The sequence below is a fragment of the Passer montanus genome, unplaced genomic scaffold, assembly GCF_014805655.1.
Source record: "Passer montanus isolate IOZ18808 unplaced genomic scaffold, ASM1480565v1 scaffold98, whole genome shotgun sequence".
Taxonomy (NCBI): domain Eukaryota; kingdom Metazoa; phylum Chordata; class Aves; order Passeriformes; family Passeridae; genus Passer; species Passer montanus.
Genome location: NW_024375256.1, coordinates 207,413 through 226,427, shown reverse-complemented (window position 1 = coordinate 226,427; position 19,015 = coordinate 207,413). Strand labels below are relative to the sequence as shown.

The window sequence follows — 19,015 nt, the reverse complement described above, 5'->3', positions numbered from 1 at the left end:
ATAATTGTTAACAGTCAGTTTGCCTTTTGGGCTGTTCCTGGGCACCAAACAAATATTTCCACAGATCTATCACTCCATCTTCATCCGATTTTATTCTAGCACAGCCCCAAGCCTAATTCCTGAGGAGGAACAGAGCTACAGCAGCTGAGACTGCAGTGAGATCTTGTGAGAAAGATGGTGCAAATGCTCCAGATCTTCAGCAAGATTAGGACCACCTGGCTGTGTCATACCTTGGAGACTGGGGACAGCTGCTAAACAGCTGAAAAAAAGGAGAAATTATATAAGGTCAGCAGACCGGGCCTCCTCCAGACAGATCTACCCTCCGAGTGTTTGCCCAGCTGAGGGGCTGAGTAATGCTGTGGAATGCTGATGTAGCCAGATGAATCAGTGCTGGCGTGAACTCCTATCCAAGAGCACAAATAGCATCATGTTCTTGTGATCCTTTGCATTTCCTTCCTGCAGATTCCCGGGTGAGCAGGAAGGGATTGGGCTGCCTGACCTCTGGTACCTACAGTCATGGAAAATCTCCCCGTTACTCTGAAATCAGTAACTTGTCTGACTAAGATAGCTTCAGACAAGGCGTTTGGCTGGGCTTGAAGACATCCAGAGATGGCAAATGCACGACATCCTCCCCTGGCAGTCAGTCCTTTCACATCACTCCTACTGTTTTGGGTTTTTTCCTTCTCTCATGACTGCTATGCCAACAGGGCTAATGAAGCTAATGAAGCCTTCTATGCAGCAGCAATATGGTCTCAACTCTGTTTCCCTTGGGTTTCATCCTTTGTCTTAGAGTACTCCTTTCTTTTTGGCCAGAGACTTAAGGTTAACCATAGAGGGAAGGGAAGGGAAGGGAAGGGAAGGGAAGGGAAGGCCCTCTCTGTCTGCTTCATATCTGTACCCCATTACCTCCTGCCCTTTGGAGGCTCTCCCCGTGCTCCCCACCACCAGAGTATTTTTTCATTTACCCAGCTCCCTCGGAAGGGAAGGGAAGGGAAGGGAAGGGAAGGGAAGGGAAGGGAAGGGAAGGGAAGGCCCTCTCTGTCTGCTTCATATCTGTACCCCATTACCTCCTGCCCTTTGGAGGCTCTCCCCGTGCTCCCCACCACCAGAGTATTTTTTCATTTACCCAGCTCCCTCTGTTTTTTGTCTCCCCTCAGCCCCCTTGCTTTTTCTTGACCTCCCACACAGTGCTGCCATCACTGCTGGCTCAGAAGGAGGCCCCAGCACTGCTGATGTGGCTGTCCAGGGGTGCTATCCCTCTTCCAGCAACTTAGTGATTGTAATTGCGAGAACCATCAATGCCTCATGTCCTGTGACCAGACCCAAGCAGCACTGCTTTCCTTTTATTTGTTCCTTCAATTTTCCAGCAGAATTTCTACTTCTTGCTGATTTCCATTTCTTGGTTCTTTAGAGGAACACGCAGCAGCTCTACAGAGTTTGTGTATGGCCTTAACCCACAGAGTCATAAAACTGAGATGCAGTTGGCAGAAGCAGCATGGAAATGGTGCCGTGATGGTGTGAGCACACAGCAGCACCAGCGGCGGGCAGGAGGCAGCCCCAGGGACCGCTGCACACCTGCGGGGTCGCTTCCGACCCTGGGGGGAAGTGTTTAAACACAACCAGGCTAGCCCTGGGTGGCCTGTTCTGGCTGAGCTGCCAGGGCAGGACAAGGGGCTGAGCCAGGTGACCCGGTGTTTGGCCAGCGGGAATGTCAGAGGTTTGGCTCCTGGGTGACTGGGATGGGTAGGCCTCCTCATGCACCAACACTCCCACTACGAGGTTTCATAGGAACATGTGGCAGCTAGAGGAATAGAGCAGAGGCAAAACACTGATGTGCACTCTGGGATGTGTCATGGCCTTTCAGCTTCCACTAGAAAGACAGCAGGGCAGAGCAGGTCCCGACCCATTATTGCTACTGTGGCTGTTTCCCCCTTCTGTTTTTACACATCCAGTTTGTTCTCTCTCCCTTCCTTCTCCCTAGAGCTGCTGTGGGTTTTAATAAGTATTTTTCAAGTAGCTGGCTGAGACCCTCACAAGGATAATGAGATCATTCGCACCGCAGAATGCAAAGCCCTGCAAGTCCCGATTGCTATCGCTCCCAGTGGACTATGCCCACACTGCCTGTATTTGTGTCGCTGTTCCTCGTCCCAGACACAGCAGCATGCCCCGGCAGTACCGGATGGGATCGGGCCGGGGTACGGCTCCCTGCCAACACGAAGGGCCAAGAATTGCCACTGGAACCGCTCAGAAATAACCTTTAAGGCTTATTAAGATTCTACGGATGGAGAGGTTGATCCTGCTTTCCCGTTCATGAATCCCATTCCCAGTTCAAGCCCTGCCAGCCCTCTGCCTGCCCCGGGGTGAGGCTGAGCTGCGGCGGGAGCACCGGGCAGACTGGCACGGGCACTCCCACCACCGGGCACCCCTGCTCCGGGCAGCCCCCGGCCCGGCACTCCCTGCACCTGCTCCCCCGGCACGGGCACCCCCATCCCTGGGACAACCCCGCTCCGGGAACCGCGGCTCGGCGACGCCGGCCCGGGCACCCCCGGCCCAGGCAGCGGTCCGCGCCCCCCGCCCAGCCCCGACCGGGACGGCGGCAGAACAAAGGTGCTGGAGTGTGCTTGGGGCGTGCCCGGGGGGTGCTTGGTGGCGCTCGGCGAGTGCCCAGGCGGTGCTCGGGGATGCTCGAGGGGCGCCCGGGAGAGGTTGCTCGGGGGATGGCCGGGGGGAGTGCCGGGGGATGCTCCAGGGGTGTCCGGGGGTGCTCGGGGCGGAGCCGCCCTCACGGGCAGCGCCGCGCGGGCCGACAGCGACCCCTGCCGGGCGGGAACGGGACAGAGCGGAGCTTGTCGGCGCGCATGCGCGAGGCTTCCGCCGCAGCCCCCTGGCACCGCGGGCCCCTGGGGCACCCCCGGCCCCGCTCCGGTCACCTCAGCTCCCCCTCAGCCCCTCCGGTCACCTCAATCCCCGCTCCGGTCACCTCAGCTCCCCCTCAGCCCCTCCGGTCACCTCAATCCCCGCTCCGGTCACCTCAGCTCCCCCTCAACCCCTGCCCACCACTGCTACAAGGTGCCCAGAGCAGCCGTGGCTGCCGCATCCCTGGAAGTGTCCAAGGCCAGGCTGGACGGGGCTTGGAGCAGCCTGGAAGGTGGAACGTGTCCCTGCCCATGGCAGGGGGTGGAACAACACGAGCAGATGGGGAATCTTGGTTCAGGGCACCAGCGGGGCAGTGAAGACCTCATCAAAGGACCAGCATCAGTGTCTGCTTTGGGATCAAGGACCAAGGGGCAGAGCTAGAAATGAGCCATCCAGACTTGGTTCCAAGTGGCCATGGATGGCCCATCCACCGTGCCCAACTTGCACTGACAAGGGGTAACCATTTCTCTGTGTGCTGAACTCCAGTTTCAGTTTGGTTTGTGTCATCTCACAGACATCAGACCGGGGTGCACTTCTGCCTGCTGATACAAGAGCCTCCTTCTGCTCTGTTCCCACTTTCCTCTTGCATTCTGATGGGTGACCAAACTACACCTTGCTCTGCACTAAACCCCTCAGAACACCACCTGAATTGTACAGTGGCTCCTTCTGGAGCCTTTCCTAGAGCTCCATGGCCCCTCTGCACCATGAGTGCTGGTAGCACACAGGTTCCCACTCCACGAAGGGCCATGCCACCACCGCAGCTGGATGTTTGGCTGCATGAGCGGCCACCAGTGTCCCACACACTACTGGGATGTGCCAGTGCAGCAGCTGCTGCATGAGCTGCTTGTGCATTCATGTAAATACAAACAAGACCTTAAGTCATCTCTTCTTTGGCTCATCTGTGTGAAACAGGGATCACGGCACTTGTTTTGCAGAGGGGCCCTGCAGTTTGTTTCATGAATATCAAGTGGCTTGAGCTCCTGTGATGGAAGATACTGGAGGTGGACAAAGGAGCACTAACAGCCTAAAGCTGATGGAGGCCCAAGCAGTGGTCTCACCCAGTTGCACTGTGTTTCCTAATTCAAGTGTGTAATCAGCACATACGGGCAACGTGTTGGCTTGGGCTGTGTCACACACAGCAGCTCAGAACGCTCTCACTGTGAGCTCATGCTCCCCAGGAGGAGTGATTGGCGTCTGCGCAGCCACCAAGGATGGGCAATGTGCAGGGGAGGACAGAGCTGCTGGTGGCATGACCATGAGATGGGTGTCATCGACACACAGCCCTGGCACAGAGAACACACAAACCTCCTTCCACCCCAGCCACTCTGCCCGCCAGCTCTCCTGAATGAAGGCCCAGCTTTGTTTTTCTGATTTCCATTTTGTATCCTAAAATATTCACTCCAAGTTCCGCTTGACAGACATGCCTAATCTAATCTCCATGTCTGCTTTCTAATTTTCGCAGCCAGGATAAAACAAATTGGCTGGCGTTAATTGCCTGTGCAGCGGCCTGGAGCTCTGAGCCGTGATTTACGAGCTTGGAGCAGGCGCTCTGCAACACATTTTTCTTAATTTATTTTTAATGAGTCTCTCAATTAATTTTCTTGGAAACATCTTAATGATGTTGGAGGCGGATGTTAATGAGGTTTGCAGCAGCACCTCATTTTGCATATTTTAACGTACTGAATGGCATGAAGCAAACTCCTGGTGCTAAAACAGAAAAAACCTTAAGACTGGAGAGGACTCCTGGGCTGACATTGCTGCCCTGGCTTGAGGCTGAGGCACTGCATGGGCTAGTTGGTGACTTTGAACATCGTGAGACTGAAGCTGGTTGAGCCCACAGGGATGGCAGGACCCTGGCAGCATGGTGGGCTGAGGGTCTGCGCTGGGTCATGGTTGGTGGCCAGACACTTCTTAACAGATGGAGTGAAAGCCTGGATACAGAACCTGGACACTGAGATGCCCGTGCTGGCATGCCCCATGTTGTGGGCACCCCATTCCCTGCACACCCCCAGCCAGACCTTTTGGGCAGGAGCTCTCCAAGACACAGGACTGGGCTGCCTGGGGCTGATGACTGCGGGGTGCTCTGGGGTGTCTCTGCCAGCCCGCAGGGTCACCGGTAATTGCTGATGCATGTGCCAGCAAGAGGCAGCAGCTGGATTGCCTTTGTTTTCTCCCAGCATGTCAGTCTTCATTAAACTGGAGGGGAATGAAAAAGGATTCACTTTTGTCCCAGCCTGAACATGGCAGCTGTTTAATTTCAATTAAGGTGGCACTGAAAAGAGTAGCATTACGGCAGTAATTAAAGTGAGACAACTCCCACCCCCAGGACTGTGCTCACACAGCAGAGGGGCCAATTTTGACCCCCCCATCCTCCCAGCACCAGCTGAGTATGGGCAGGCAGCTGTGGGTCAGGGCTGTGGGGCTGCCCCACACGCTCACAAGGAGCTTCAAGGCAAGTGCTGCCTGCAGCTCAGCACGCTGTGGCTCATCTGTGGTACAGAGCAGCACTGCCTGTGGCACCGTGTGACATGGCACAGCACAGCATACATGCTTTGTCCCATAAAGGTTCTGTGCGCTGTGGATGCTTTGTGCCCTGGCTGTTGCTGCCTGAACAAGACTGAAGGCTGCAGGGAAATTTTATTTCCTCACAGTGGCAGAAACTGTGGCCAAATTCAGTTGTGTTCTGGAAGCAGGAGGTTCAGCAGCCCTGCTCACAGGACTGTTGGTCTGTGCCTGCTCCCATCACCCGTGACTGTGACCCGCTGGTGGAGCAGGTTGCCATGGCAACTGATGATTTCTGCTATGGTACAGCTGCGTTCACCTTCTGGGCCCAGTTCAGCCTTGGAAATTTCCAGTTAAAGCACTTACCTGTGAAACTGCACTGAGCGTTGGCAAGGGAGCACACACAGCCCAGGGAGTCCCATGTCACCAGCACAGGCCAGCAGCAGGTCTGTGCTCACACCGTCACTGGCACCCAGAGGCCCGTGTCACTGATCCGATCACCCGGGCACTGTGGGGTGGCCCCAGGCAGGCGGGACAACCGGACATGCCCCTTCAGCCTCTCCTGTCCACACTCAGCCTCCCCAGGGGCCTGTGGCCCGTGGCCCTGCAGCAGGCCCCCCCAGCCCTGTCCCTGTGTGGGTGGCTGTTCACAGGGCACAGCCCTGAGCACTGCCATCCCCACTGTCACCTGGCCCTGGCCACAGCCCAGCAGTGTGTTCTGGGACTGGCCACAGACTGATATGGCCTGAGGACAGTGCAGGACAGCATGAGGGTGGCAAGGCCCTGCCCTGGCACAGGGGTGCTGCCATGTCCTGGAGCAGTTCTGTGGATGATGCCCAGGACCTGGTGACCTCACAGTGGCATATGGACTAGTGTCACACAGCGTGCCAGGAACACAAGATGAGGCGTATGGCACAGGAAGGCTATGGTGAGGACTGTGGGCATCAGTAGGACCAGGTGCTGCTGAGAGCCACAGCCCCACAGAGCTCCGCCCTGCTTTTCCAGGAGCCCAGGGCTAGGCTTCTCCTGCTGGCAGCAGGTGCTCCTCAGACAGGGAGTGGCAGTGCCAATACCATGGGAGCTGCCAGGCAGGGCTGAGTGACATCCGTGGGACTAAGGGTTGTCTGGGTCTGCAGGAAAGGTTATGGTCCTTCCAACAATGAGAGAGTGGCCAAAATTTGGCACATCCAGGGAGGTTCCTGCATCTCAGGATCAGCCTGAAGGCTCCTGTAGAGATCTGCCAGGGGCAAAAGAAACAACACCAGAGCTGACCAGCTCCATCCAGCAGCTTCAGCAGGAGACAGAGGCCTGGCAGGCCAAGGTGAGCAGTGTCAACCATATGTTCCACCCAGGCACTGGTTGCATAACCACAGACTGGTGGCCAGGTGGTACAGGAAGCCCTGACCAGCCCTTGCCTGCACCACCAGACACCTCTTCCCCAGGGCTGGGCAGAGCACAAGAGCTCGGGGGATCCAGTCCTGCTGTGGCTGCACTGGTCCCACTGCCACCATTTCCCACAGTGGCCACAGTTCATGGCAGTGTGGAGGGCCAGTGGTGTCAGGGGCTTGGCTATGTGTGAGCCCAAAGGAACTGTCAGAACATGCACACACATGGGGCAGTGCTGCCTGGTGGGGAAGGGCTGCACCCACCCGTTGGTAACACGGCCATTGCTGCAGTGCACAATACCAGGACTGCCAGCGTTCTCCAGCCCCAGTGCCTGCCCAGACAGCAGCAACAAGATGGGCTGGCTACAGTGGTGAGCTGGACAGAAGCTGCTCATGCCATGTCCTAGGTCCAAAGGCAAGCACAGGCACTGGAGCCACAGCATGGGGAAGCCAGAGCATGCCAGCACACACAGCAGGAAGATCTGGACCCAGCTGAGGTGCGAGCCACGATACAGGCATTGCAGCTGGACCTGGACTTCTGCAGAGGCACAAACCACAAACAACTGGTCCAGCTGCAGGAGCAGGAGTGTGCAGTGGAGCAGGAGCACCAGGACTTGGTCATTCTGATGCAGGAGTTCCAGGCACTGTTGGGCAAGGTACCAGTGCTGGCCACAGACCAAGTTGCATGTGTCCCCCACTGCCACCCCACCACAGGCTAGGCACCATGCCTGCCCCACAGCCTGTGCAAATGCCTGGTGACCCCGGAGGGGAGGGTAGAGAACATCCTGCCAGCCACGCGTGGCTCTAGCACCACCTGTACAGAGCAGCCTAGCCACAAGGCAAGCCTGGCTGGCACAGCCCAGTCCACCCAGCTGAGCAGAGCTGGAAGAATGCAGACCCTAACAGCCCCACTGACACCCCGGGCACTGTCCCAGGGCTGGTGGCACTACTGCAGCCCACAACCTTGCCAGTGAGCTAGGATCAGCACTCTCCCTGTGCCCGTGCTCTGCCACTGGTCAGGGACCACAGAGATGGCTTTCCACGGCTGGGTGTCCAACAGATACTGCCACAACAGGGAGGGCACTGTGGGGACTGCACAGATATCAGAGGGCCAGAAGTCAGCAGCCTTCCTGCCTCCCACCTGGTGCAGGCCACATTCCTCTGCCACAGGCCCTGCCCAACAGGGCATTGCCCATGGGTTGTCCCAACAAGGCTCCTCCTGCAGCCTAAGCTCTACACAACATGGGCACAGGGTGATCCCACACCCTGCTGGGTACTCACAGGTCAGTGATGCACCCCTCCACCTGAAGGACCAGGCAGTGCAGACAGAGGTCACCTCCTACTTGGCGGGCCACAGTTATTTTGACATCAGCCATGATACCCCACAGGAGAGCAGAGAGCTGCTCAAGCAGGTCAGTGCCAGCAGCCCCCAGCCACTACACCAAGCCTAGGGGCAAGGGGGGCATAGCCAGGGGGGCACAGGAGCCCTGACAACCACAGTGACCCTTGCTCCCCTTCCCCCTGGGACAGGGTGGGAGGCAACAATGCCAGCCTGCCCCCACCATCTCACACAGCCAGGCAGTGGCCAGCCCTGAGCACCCTGCAGCTCACAGAGGGAAGCTGTGGTTGTGCTCAGGGCAGGGCACACAGCACAAGGCCAGCAGAGGCACTGCCTTCTCTGCAGCAGGGGGCACAGGAGCAGAGTCAAGGCCTGCAGTACAGCCCAGCCCAGCTGCAGGAGCAGCTGGCAGCCACCTGGGCCCAGGAGCAACAGGGTCTGCAGCAGCTCAGCAGAACCAACGAGGCCATCCAAGGCTTACAGAGAAAAGTGGCAGAGTTGCAGCAACAGGTGAGGGCAGGGATGCAGCCTCAGTCCCAGACCCCTCTCCTGCCTCCAGGAGAGGCTCAGCCATGGCCAACCACCCTACCTGCCCCACAGCTTTGCTGGCAGGTGCAGGACATGGAGAAACTCCAGGCAGAGCTGGCCCAAGCTCGGCAAGAGAGCACCAAACAGGCAGAAAAGATTGCAGCCTACAAGACACAGAGGCACCAGCTTCATCAGGAGCTGAGGAGGATGCAGACCTTCAAGGAGCAGAGCAAACAGGAGGTAAGGATGTCTCAAATCTTCCTGTGAAAGACCAGGAATCTGTGTTCAGCCTGTGTCTCTCACTGTGCCATGGGCAGACCTACTCCCTCCAGGAGAGGCTGCAGGAGCTGAGCAGCCTAGTCCAACACTGGCAGCAGCTACACCTGGACAGTGAGCAAACTCTGGCTCTGAGAGAAGAGGAGCTGGTTGTCTGCAAGGTGGAACTGGCTTTCCTTAGGGAAGAGCTCAGCAAGGTGACAGAGCGGGAGCAGGATACAAAGAGGCATTCAAGACACACTAGGTAGGATGCAGGAGGAGAACCCATACCTAATGTTCAGAACACCTGAGCAGCCCAAGTGTGAGCAGCTGAAAAAGTGAGCAGAATTCCTGGCACAGCCTGGCCTGAAACAGGGCTGGGCCAATGGTCCCAGCTGTGCAGGGACAGCTGGGCACCAGCTGCCTGTCCAGGGCATGGGCTGTGGGAGAACTGCCTTTGCAGGGGTAAGGGCCAGGCTCCAAACAGGGACAGGCTGTATTTGTCCTCCAAGTCACTTGAATTTTGTGCCCTGTTCCAGGTTGTACAGGGCAACAACCTGACAGCACCAGCCCTGCATGATTCTGCAGAGCTACCTCCACCAGGAGGTAGAGCTACCAGAGCTACCTCTTCCAGGACAAGAAGCAGTGCAAAACAAAGCAAGGATCAGACTGACAACCTTTAAACAAATAAAATTCTTTCTGTTCTGTAATAAAATTAGAGCCAAGCACCAAAGCCTTCCAGGGCCACAAGCTGTAGAGACCTCAGAATACACTGATTAGAGTAGGTGGGCACCACCTTAAGCCTCAAAGCAACAGGTTGTGCCTTCTTAGAGACCAAAGCGGGCTGGGGTGCGTCGTGGCGTCAGGGCCTCCCCCTGCTCCTTTCGCCCAGGGGTATAAATTTTAGTAGATCTGTCAAAGAGGACAAGGGCAATTAGTGGAAAATGCAACCTTTTCCTGCAACAGAACTCCCACAGGGAAGCTGGGATCCGCCACACAGGCAAGCCATGGGCAGGCAGGGCTATCACATACCTTGCACTGCCCAGTGGGTTACGGCGCTCCTGCTCCTCCCGGCGGGCACGCAGCTGCTCCTCTGCCAAAGCCATTTCCTCCTCCATGGCAGACACCTCCTCCTTGGCACGGCGCCGGTTCTCCTGGAGCAAGAAGCAGCAGGTCAGGGACAGCAGACTCCCTGCAGGCCCACAAGCTTGCTCCCTTCACGTCAAAACACATACATACAGCAGCAGAACGCAGGAGGGCCTGCAGTTTGCCAGCTCATCCAGGATGGAATACTTACCTGGCGTGACTTGCCAGCATGTTTGATACTGTAGAACATAGGGCCCAGCTCTGCCAACCACTCACCATCCACGGCAGTGACACACTGCATGTACTCCTACAAGGACAAAAAGACCAGGACAGCAGGATGGCATCCTTGGGGCCTGGGCACTATTCCCAGAGCCATAGCCATTCCCTTCCTCCCTCAGTTGCTGATGGCACTTCTCAGGCTAGGACCATACCCCTTCCAGACAATTCCTCCTGGCCTCAGAAGCTGCTACAGGTTGGATTTGACCACAAGGAGGATCAAACACATCCCACAGAAGTCAGAGAAAAATAATGGGGGAAGGGACAAACAGATGACACAAACATGTCTAATTGGTATAGATGGAAAAGGCTGATATCTGCCACTCAGACAGATCTCAGTCTCACAGCAAAGCCCTCCCATCTCCCCTGGAGCACTTGTCACCCTTCCCGCTAGCCCTCAGCTCAAGCTCACCTTGGTAGTCATAACCAATTCGTGGTACACAATGTAGTCTGGTGTGTAGCCCATGCCAAACAGAGAGCTCGTGGGGTGCAGGTGGCAGGGCATGCCTGTGCGGATGTTCACATACTCCCCAATGCCCTGCAAAGACAAGTGTGCTTAGTCCACCTGTTCCCAGGCAGGGCCTTGCAGCTCCCAGGCAGCTCAGACACCTCTCACCTTCAGCTTTGCAGCCTGATGGAAATATGCAGCACAGATGCACTTCCTGACCACATCCCAGTCTGTACCACAGGATGCCAGGCTCATTCGCTGCTGCACCATGATGTCCTTGAGCTGGGCACGCACCTCCCGCACCTGCAAAGGTGTGTGCTGGTCAGATCCCTCTTCAGCACAAGGCTGTCTCTCCCAGCCTTACAGCCACAGCCTCACCTTCCGCATGGCCTTGGCATGGATGAAGTGCTGATTGCACCACAGGGTAGAATAGCTGTTGTTTTTCCACTGCAGGTAAACATTCAGGTAAGTCAAGTGATCGCTCTCTGGAACAGCAAATTTCTCCCGCACTTGGTCACTCTCCTCTTCTCGGCCCTGAAGGGTAGGCAAAGAAAATGGGTTAGTCACAGGGCAGGGAAGAGCCCTGAGCTGCTGGAACAGCAGCATCTCATACCTTAGGCCGGTAAAAGATGGCAGGCACAGACAACATGGAGACTACAAGCAAGATCTCAGAGCTGCAACCCATGTCACAGGAGACAATAAGCATTTTGGAGAGTGCAGGATCCAGTGGAAACTCCACCATGAGGCGTCCTGTAGAGGTCAGACCACCTGTAGGAACGGAACAGGGATCACTGATCAGCAGCTGGGCAGACCCCAGCTCCATGGGCTGGCAGCCTACCCCAGCTGCCAATACCTGTGTTATCCAGGGCCCCCAAGATCCACAGCTGGTACATGGAGTTCAGCATATTGTCTTCAGGGGGTGGATCCATGAAATGGAACTGCAGCAGGTCTTGCACACCCAGGGACTTGAGCAAGAGCACTACATTGGCGAGGTTGGTGCGCTGGATCTCAGGCACCGTGGTCGTCAGCAGCTCATTCTTGTAGGCACTCTGGGTGTAGAGCCTGGGAAAAGATGCCAAGAGCATGCTCCTTACAGACTTGCCAGCCTCTGCCCAGCCTGGCCCAGCATGGCACAGGGCAGCAACCCTGCACCCAACAGCAGGACCCTGGGAGGCACCAGTAGTCCAGCCAAAGTGGGGTCTCCCCAGCACATTGGGGTGTTTGGGCTGCAGCACAGCACATGACCAAGCACAGACCTTCCCTGGTCTCACAGAATAGCCTGGGAAAGGCCTTTGGCTTGGTTCTTATCCCAATGGCATCCAGGGCAGACCAGCCACAAGTGAAGATGGGCACAGGAAGGAAGTGGAGCACATCCTTTTCTCTGCACAAGGACTGGGTCCAAAGAAGGCCTTCAGGCCTGCTTATTGCCCACACCTGCCCCCCCTCAAAGTTCAAGATAATGAACAGCTCCAGTGAGAAAAAGATATACAAAACCTGATGCCAAGCTGAGGATACAACAGGAGCAGGAACAACAGTGACATGCCTACCTGAAGCAGTGGCCTGGGCCTGTCCGGCCAGCTCGGCCGGCCCTCTGGTTGGCGTTGGCCTGACTGATGGGGTAGATCTGCAGTGCATCCATGCCTATTCGGGGGTTGAAAACCTTCAGGGCACAAGAAAGTCAGACAGAAGTAAGAGGAAGGCTGGATTGTGACCTCAGAACTCCCTCAACCTATGCCAGAAACTAGAGACAGACAGTATAGAAAACCCTGGCTCACCTTCAATTTGCAGTAGCCAGAGTCAATCACAAACATGATACCATCCACTGTCAGTGAGGTCTCTGCAATGTTAGTGGCAACGATGCACTTCCTGACCCCATCAGGAGCCTGCAAGCACACTGCACGTCAGTCACACCCCTGGGCATGGCTCTGCTCCACTGAGGAGGAGTGCAGAGTGGCAGATGGACAGGGGTGACTCTTGGGAAGTGGGGTGGGGTACATGCTTTCTCTCACCCTCCACATGCAATACCAATGTATATCTACACCTTTCGCTCACGCTCTGTACTGTCTCCTGCTCCAGTTTTTCCTGTCCCCACCCTAATCACAAAGCACACATCAGCACCTTCTGGAAGATCTTGGCCTGCAAGTCCGAGGGCAGCTGAGAGTAGATTGGCAGTACAGCAAGAGCAGGTGCCTTCTCCAGCTCCTCAAGGTGCTCCACAATCTGCTCTGAGGTCACCTAGACACAAAGAGGGCTGAAAACATCAGACTGAAACAAGGGGATAGGAAGTTCCTGTCCTTCCAACTCACCTCGATATCCTCCTGGCCAGGCATGAAGACAAGGATGTCTCCAGGAGCACCAGACAAGTGGACCTGCAAGGCTTGTTTCACTGCAGCCTCCACATAATCTTCCTGTGGGGTCTGAACAGCACAGCCCAGGTTAATCTGGAACAATATCCTTACCTGCCCTGTCCTACGTGCAAGACTGTAGCACACCACAGCCACTCCTCCCCTGTCCTGTGCGTCCCCCTCCGAGTACAGCACAGCTAGGTCACAACCCCCTCCTGCCAACAGCATTTCCATCACAGAAGTAACCGTACCTTGCTGAAAAGAATATCCACAGGAAAAGTGCGTCCAGGAATGTGGAAAATGGGAACGTTCCCAAAGAAGGAAGCAAACTTATCTGCATCCATGGTGGCTGAAGTAACAACAAGCTTCAAATCTGAGCGTCGGGCAACCACCTAGGAAGCAGATGAAAGGAACAATATGGAAGGCACATTTATGCAAGGCTGTGGGCTGTTTTCTTTCTCACTGAGACAATGGCACAGGACAGAGCTTCTGTTGTACTCCAGAGGCACTGGCTGTGCATGCCAGGGAACACCGATGCTGCTGTGCTCCAGCCCAGGCTCACACACACCTCGCGAAGCAGCCCGAACAGCACATCAGTGTTGAGCGAGCGCTCATGTGCCTCGTCCATGATGATAGCACTGTAGTTGTCCAGGTCAGCCTCCCGCAGCGACTCACGGAGCAGGATCCCATCTGTCATGTACTTGATCACTGTGCTCTCAGATGTGCAGTCCTCAAAGCGGATGGCGTAGCCTACCTGGCAGGGTGGAGATACCACAAGTCTTCCAACAGTCCCACGCACTCTCTGTCGTTGGGTGGCACCCCTGCACCCCCCACCAGACTCACCTCCTCCCCCAGACGCACCCCCATCTCCTCACTGACACGCTTGGCCACCGACATGGCAGCCACTCTGCGGGGCTGTGTGCAGCCAATCATGCCATAATCAGTGTAGCCATCCTCATGGAGATACTGTGTCAGCTGAGTTGTCTTCCCACTCCCAGTCTCCCCTACCACGATCACAATGCTGTTGTCTCTGAGGAAAAGGAAAAGGTATTTCTTCATACACCTTCAAAAAAGGGCTTTTGTGTTCTCTCTCTAAGCATCATCCTACTCAAGTGGGAGAGCTGAGCAAACACAAAGCAATGGGTTTTGTTTCCTGAGAGTACAGGTTCCCAACGGTCACAATTCTACAATTCCTCAACTGAGCTCCCAAACGTAGGCCAATGCCCTGAGGATGCCCTGGAGCCATACCTGAGGATAGAGAGCAGTTCCTGCTGTACAGCAAAAATGGGTAGGTATTGTCTCTGCTCCAGGATCGATTTCTTCTTGGCAAACTCACTGCTGGCTTCACTTTTTTCTTTCATGTGTTCAGCAAACTTCTGCTCTGTTCTAAAGAAAAACCACAAGTCCTGAAACTGCCTCTCCACACACTTTGCTATGCCCGTAGCCCCCATTACCAGCTGAGCAGGGTAATTCAGAGCAAGCCCCTACTTGTAATCTACTTTGCCATCTTCTGTCACCATCTCATCCTTCTCTTCCTCCTTCTTGATCCCCATAATGTCTCCCAGTTTGGTTCCTGCCAGCTCCCAGTGCTTGTGCTGAGCCTGGAAGGACAGAGAACAGCTTAACTTTGCCACAGCAGGCACAGACAAAATTCTTCCCCAATCCTACTCCTAAGACTAAGAAATGGATATTAGTACCCCAGTTCCTCAATGCAGAATGCACACTCCACTCCTACATCAGGTTCCCCTCATGAAGTAGAATTTTAAGGCACTGAGATGGATACAGAGACTTCAAGCAAAGGATTACCAACTGCCTCCTAAGAAAATAGCTCCAGCTACTGACCCTTCCATTAAATTTGAACTTAAACCTAAACAGATATGAACAGAGATAATTTTCCCACCCTTACCAAGCATTCACAGGCTTTTCTCCCACTCTGCTATCAGTTTTGCTACTACCACCATTCTGCTCATAGTATAAGTAGGTCAAACCCAGCCCAGTTTCACTGTACAAGGAACACACCTGTACTTTCCCCATCGCTATTATGTGAGCTTTAGAGAAAGTCCCTTGAAAAACACCCCCAAAAACTAATCTGCTACCTTATCCCACGCTTCTCCTCACAACTCTTCTGCTGAGACCTGACAAGGTAAATCCTGCTGCCATACTGCCTGCTGACAGTCCCAAAGTTACTGGGCATTCTTTCATATGCTTCCTTCTCCCATAATGCAAATGTTCAAATGCAGGGTGATTCATGTCCCAAGACAGTGCACAAGAAAATCACACCACAGCAGCTGCTATGAGGCAATGCAGTAAGCTGGGCTGCCATGATGTCCCAGGTCACAAAAATATGAACCCCTTACTATCACTGCTGCCAAAGCCTGAATGCTGCGGAGTCCAAACAAGGCTCAGAGGAACGACATAATGTGTACAGTGGGCAGTAAGGCACAGGGCTGCAGCATACCCTCTTACGCTCCTTTTGCTCCCTGTGCTTGCGCACCAGCTGGCTGCCTTTCCGAGCTATGATGGCCAAATCCGAAGTGGCATCCTTCACAGGGATGACTGGCTCTGGCTGCAGGGAAAAGGCATTGCTTTACTAAAAAGGCCTCACGTGTATGGAGCTCCCTGCCATCAGTGCCTTCAGCCACAGTCTCTACCTGCTTGGTGAAGACAATCCTTCCATCTAGGAAAGGAGGCACTAGATTGTGCACCAACAAATGCACTTTAGCAGAGTTATCCTCCTCAAAATCTTCGTCCACCTCAATCCGATGGACCACACCACTGGTCAGCATGCGGTTTGTCTCCCAGCGCTCATTATCCTGCAGGAAACAACATGTCAGAAACACAACGAAGCCTCACAGGGAAGTCACAGAGATCACACTAGAACACCAGCTTGGGCCTGGGCTCTGCACTGGCAACAGTATGGTTCAAACCTAATGAGCCTGAAAGAAAACATAAGGGAAGGAAGAGTAATTGGAAGCAGTAGAGTACAGGAAACTGCCCACATGAAGTGCATGTTCAACAGGACTATTTCCAAGAAAATGCAGGATAGACATTGCCTGCAAGGCAGCCAGAATACATCAGGAAGCCTAGACACAATCCTACCCATGTAAAGAGAGCAGTTGTCCCAGCATCCACTGGGCCGACAGCGGACAGCCCCAGTAATGTTCTCGCACTTAGAACAGCAGGAGCACAGTCCTCTGCTGCCCTGAACACTGCAATCCACCAGCCATTCCAACTGGGAATTCCGCCCATGCAGGAGTTGCAGTGCTAGGTTTTCCAGGGGAACTCAACCAGTTTCCCTGTGAGCACTCCTTTCAGCCTGGTCCAAGAGTGTCCTTCTCCACCTGACAGCAAGGGCTCAACAAGTGGATCTTTCAAGAGGCAGCAAACCCCACGTGTTCAGAGCAGCCAAGCCTGCATCTTGGCCTTACCTCATTGATCTGCCGCCGCTGCGCCGAGATCCGCTTCTGCCTCTGCTTGTGCAAGTGCTGCTCACGCTTCTTCACATACTCCTCAGAGGAGTAAGCCAAAGGGTTGTGAAACTCATCGTAGCCCTCATCCATCATGTACCAGTCCCGGTCAGCTTGCTGCAAAGGGAGAGGCGCAGCACTGAGTTCTGCCCATCCCCACCCACAGCCTGGTGGCCCCAAGCCCTTGGCCCCTGCCAGACTCACCCGCTGGTCATCCTCCCACTGCTGCCGCTCCTCTTCCGTCTCAAAGGCAATGCCCTCCTCCCCTTCCGTGCGCCGCCCTGGGGAGCCAGAGTCCAGAATGTTCCCGAGGAAACCCCAACTCTGTGCCACTGGAAAGGGTATTCCACACTGCCCACCCTGGGCAGCTCAGCCCAGATTCCTCACCTCTCCCTCGGGACAGGCGTGGCGTGGCCCCCAGGTGCCTCCGGTCATCGGCCCACTCATTGTACTTGTACGATGGGGTCGGCAGCGGCGTCTTATCAGAGTACCGGCTCCTGACAGACCTGAAAACGCAGCAGGTGGGAGGAACTGGCGCCCTCAGGCAGACCCTTGTCATGCACAGAGCCCCCTGGGCAGCCCCACAGCCCAGCCGGGCGCGGTACCTGTCCCGCTCCCGCCGGTCCGTGTCCCGCAGCCGGTGGCTGCGCTCCGAGTCTCGGCAGGAAGGTGTGGGAGACGGGGACTCCCACTGCGAGCGATGGGCGCTGCTGTAGCCACCATCATCTTCCTCCCAGCTGGAGCGAGATGGTGTGGCTGCATCTGGTACGAGAGACGGGGCTTGACAGCTGTTGTTGAAGCAGCAGCCCTGGGCACCTGGACCTAACACCTTTAAATAAAGGGGCACGGAGAGAGAGCACCCACTGGCCTTCCCTCTAGGAGAAGGGGCTGACCTTCCTTCCAAGGAACTTCAAAGGATCATATTTCCATCACACGGGCCCAGAACAGACCCCACCATGCCAAGATCTGCCAGAGTTTCAAACACGCACAGCTGGCACTTTGTTCCCAGATGCAAGTTGAGCTGGGAGTTTTATGCTTGCCTTAACTACAAACATCACAAGGTACGAGCTTTTGTATCACCCCTGTCCTGCAAAAACAGCAGGAGGCATAAAAAACTCCAAGCCCCTCCCTGTTAAGTCTGCCACAAGAGCTTTACCGGGTCCCACTCCCACCTTTGGGCCGATGTCGAGGGCTCTCAGGTTCACCCCTCCTGCCACTCCGCTCTGAGGAGCCATCCCTCTCTGATCTGCTGTGGTGACTCCTGTCCCGCTCCTCTGCAAAAACAAAATAGGATCAGGTGCCTATTGCACAAACAAGCTTCCCAAGTCTGCTACAAAAATCACCACAAACATTAGTAAAGCCTACAACAGGGCAAAGGACAAGCCCAGACCCAAACCAAGAAACACCACAAAGGTCTCTGAGCAATTACCACGGTCTCGTTTACGATCGTGGTCCCGATCCCTACTGCGTTCCTTCTTCCGGTCCTTCTCCTCCTTGGAGGAGGCAAAGACTCCGTGTTCCCGACGCTCCCTCTCCCGCTGCCGGCTGCGCTCCAAGAACTCCTCGCTTACACCCCCTGTGTAGGAAGGAGTCTCCACGTGGACAGAGCGGTAATGTCTGGACAGGCAGAGCAGAGAGAAGAAATGCTCAGAAGTGCTGAGCAACAGCTGCGGCGCAGCCTGTGCCACAGGGCCCCGCAGTTCCCCCGCCGGTCACCGAGCGCCCGCCCCGCGCTCCCGCGGCCACCGCCGGCAGCAGGAACCGCCCGCAATCGCCACCTGCTCCTGCGAGCTCTGCGGCTGCCCCGGTTCGCCTCGTCCTCCTCCTCTTCCTCGGCGCTGCCCGCCTCGTCATGACCCTCTTCCCAGTCCTTATAGGATGCGACGCGGGATCGCTTCCCCCCGGCCGCCTCCTCCTGCCGCTCCCGCCGCTTCTGCGCCGCCAGCACGTCCAGGCCCAGCAGGGAGACGCGCGGGGCCGGCGCCTTAAAGACGTGCTGCTCGGCGCCCCGCGTCCGCAGCAGCAGCCCGCCCGCCTCGCCGCTCGCGGCTGTCCCCGACAGCCGGTGCAGGGACTCCTCGCTCGCCTCCATGGCGGCCGCAGCGCTGCCTGAGCCCCGCAGCTCCCTCACGGAGCGCAACCCGGCTCCCGGAGCGCCGCCATAGCCGCCCCACAGTGCTCGGCGGGAGGAGCCCCTCTAGCCCAGCGCACCATAGACACGGTGGCCAGAGCCTATGGGAGAGCCGCCACCATAGAGTCCCAACGTCGCCAGACAAGCCGCGCTCCCTGCCGGGCGGACTTCCGGCGGACGCAGCCTCCCCATGGTCACGTGGGCGCGGGGCGGAGTCCCGGGCGGGCGGGGCAGAGAGCGGGACGGACCGAGGGACAGACAGCGGGACAGAGGGACAGCGGGATGGACAGAGAGACAGACAGCGGGACAGAGAGACAGCGGGACAGCGGGACGGACA

The 19,015-nt window shown here is 56.2% G+C and overlaps 2 protein-coding genes and 1 long non-coding RNA gene across 3 annotated transcripts in view; 2 read left to right on the top strand and 1 right to left on the bottom strand.

Annotated features, from left to right (window-relative positions):
- The window catches only part of LOC120496232, a 31,542-nt gene extending 30,836 nt beyond the window's left edge, over positions 1-706 (top strand). Inside the window, exon 4 of the long non-coding RNA XR_005626258.1 lies at positions 100-706. This is a non-coding gene — a long non-coding RNA (uncharacterized LOC120496232). The remainder of the gene's footprint in view (positions 1-99) is intronic.
- A 7,813-nt stretch (positions 707-8,519) lies between these two features.
- Positions 8,520-9,444, top strand: PMFBP1 (polyamine modulated factor 1 binding protein 1). The gene is made up of 2 exons (XM_039696492.1): positions 8,520-8,910; positions 8,988-9,444. Exons 1-2 carry the CDS (start codon positions 8,665-8,667, stop codon positions 9,192-9,194), a joined length of 453 nt encoding a protein of 150 aa, XP_039552426.1. The 5' UTR covers positions 8,520-8,664; the 3' UTR covers positions 9,195-9,444.
- A 155-nt stretch (positions 9,445-9,599) lies between these two features.
- Positions 9,600-18,828, bottom strand: DHX38 (DEAH-box helicase 38). Its single transcript, XM_039696475.1, has 26 exons — positions 18,326-18,828; positions 17,977-18,164; positions 17,720-17,821; positions 17,153-17,309; positions 16,935-17,053; positions 16,752-16,828; positions 16,509-16,664; positions 15,732-15,893; positions 15,539-15,646; positions 14,569-14,681; positions 14,329-14,466; positions 13,924-14,110; positions 13,649-13,834; positions 13,332-13,472; positions 13,042-13,152; positions 12,854-12,970; positions 12,511-12,618; positions 12,283-12,395; positions 11,589-11,797; positions 11,349-11,503; positions 11,114-11,269; positions 10,904-11,038; positions 10,700-10,825; positions 10,223-10,318; positions 9,958-10,079; positions 9,600-9,837 (listed from the first exon to the last, which is right to left on the bottom strand). Exons 1-26 carry the CDS (start codon positions 18,637-18,639, stop codon positions 9,753-9,755), a joined length of 3,681 nt encoding a protein of 1,226 aa, XP_039552409.1. The 5' UTR covers positions 18,640-18,828; the 3' UTR covers positions 9,600-9,752.
- Between the last annotated feature and the right edge of the window lie 187 nt (positions 18,829-19,015).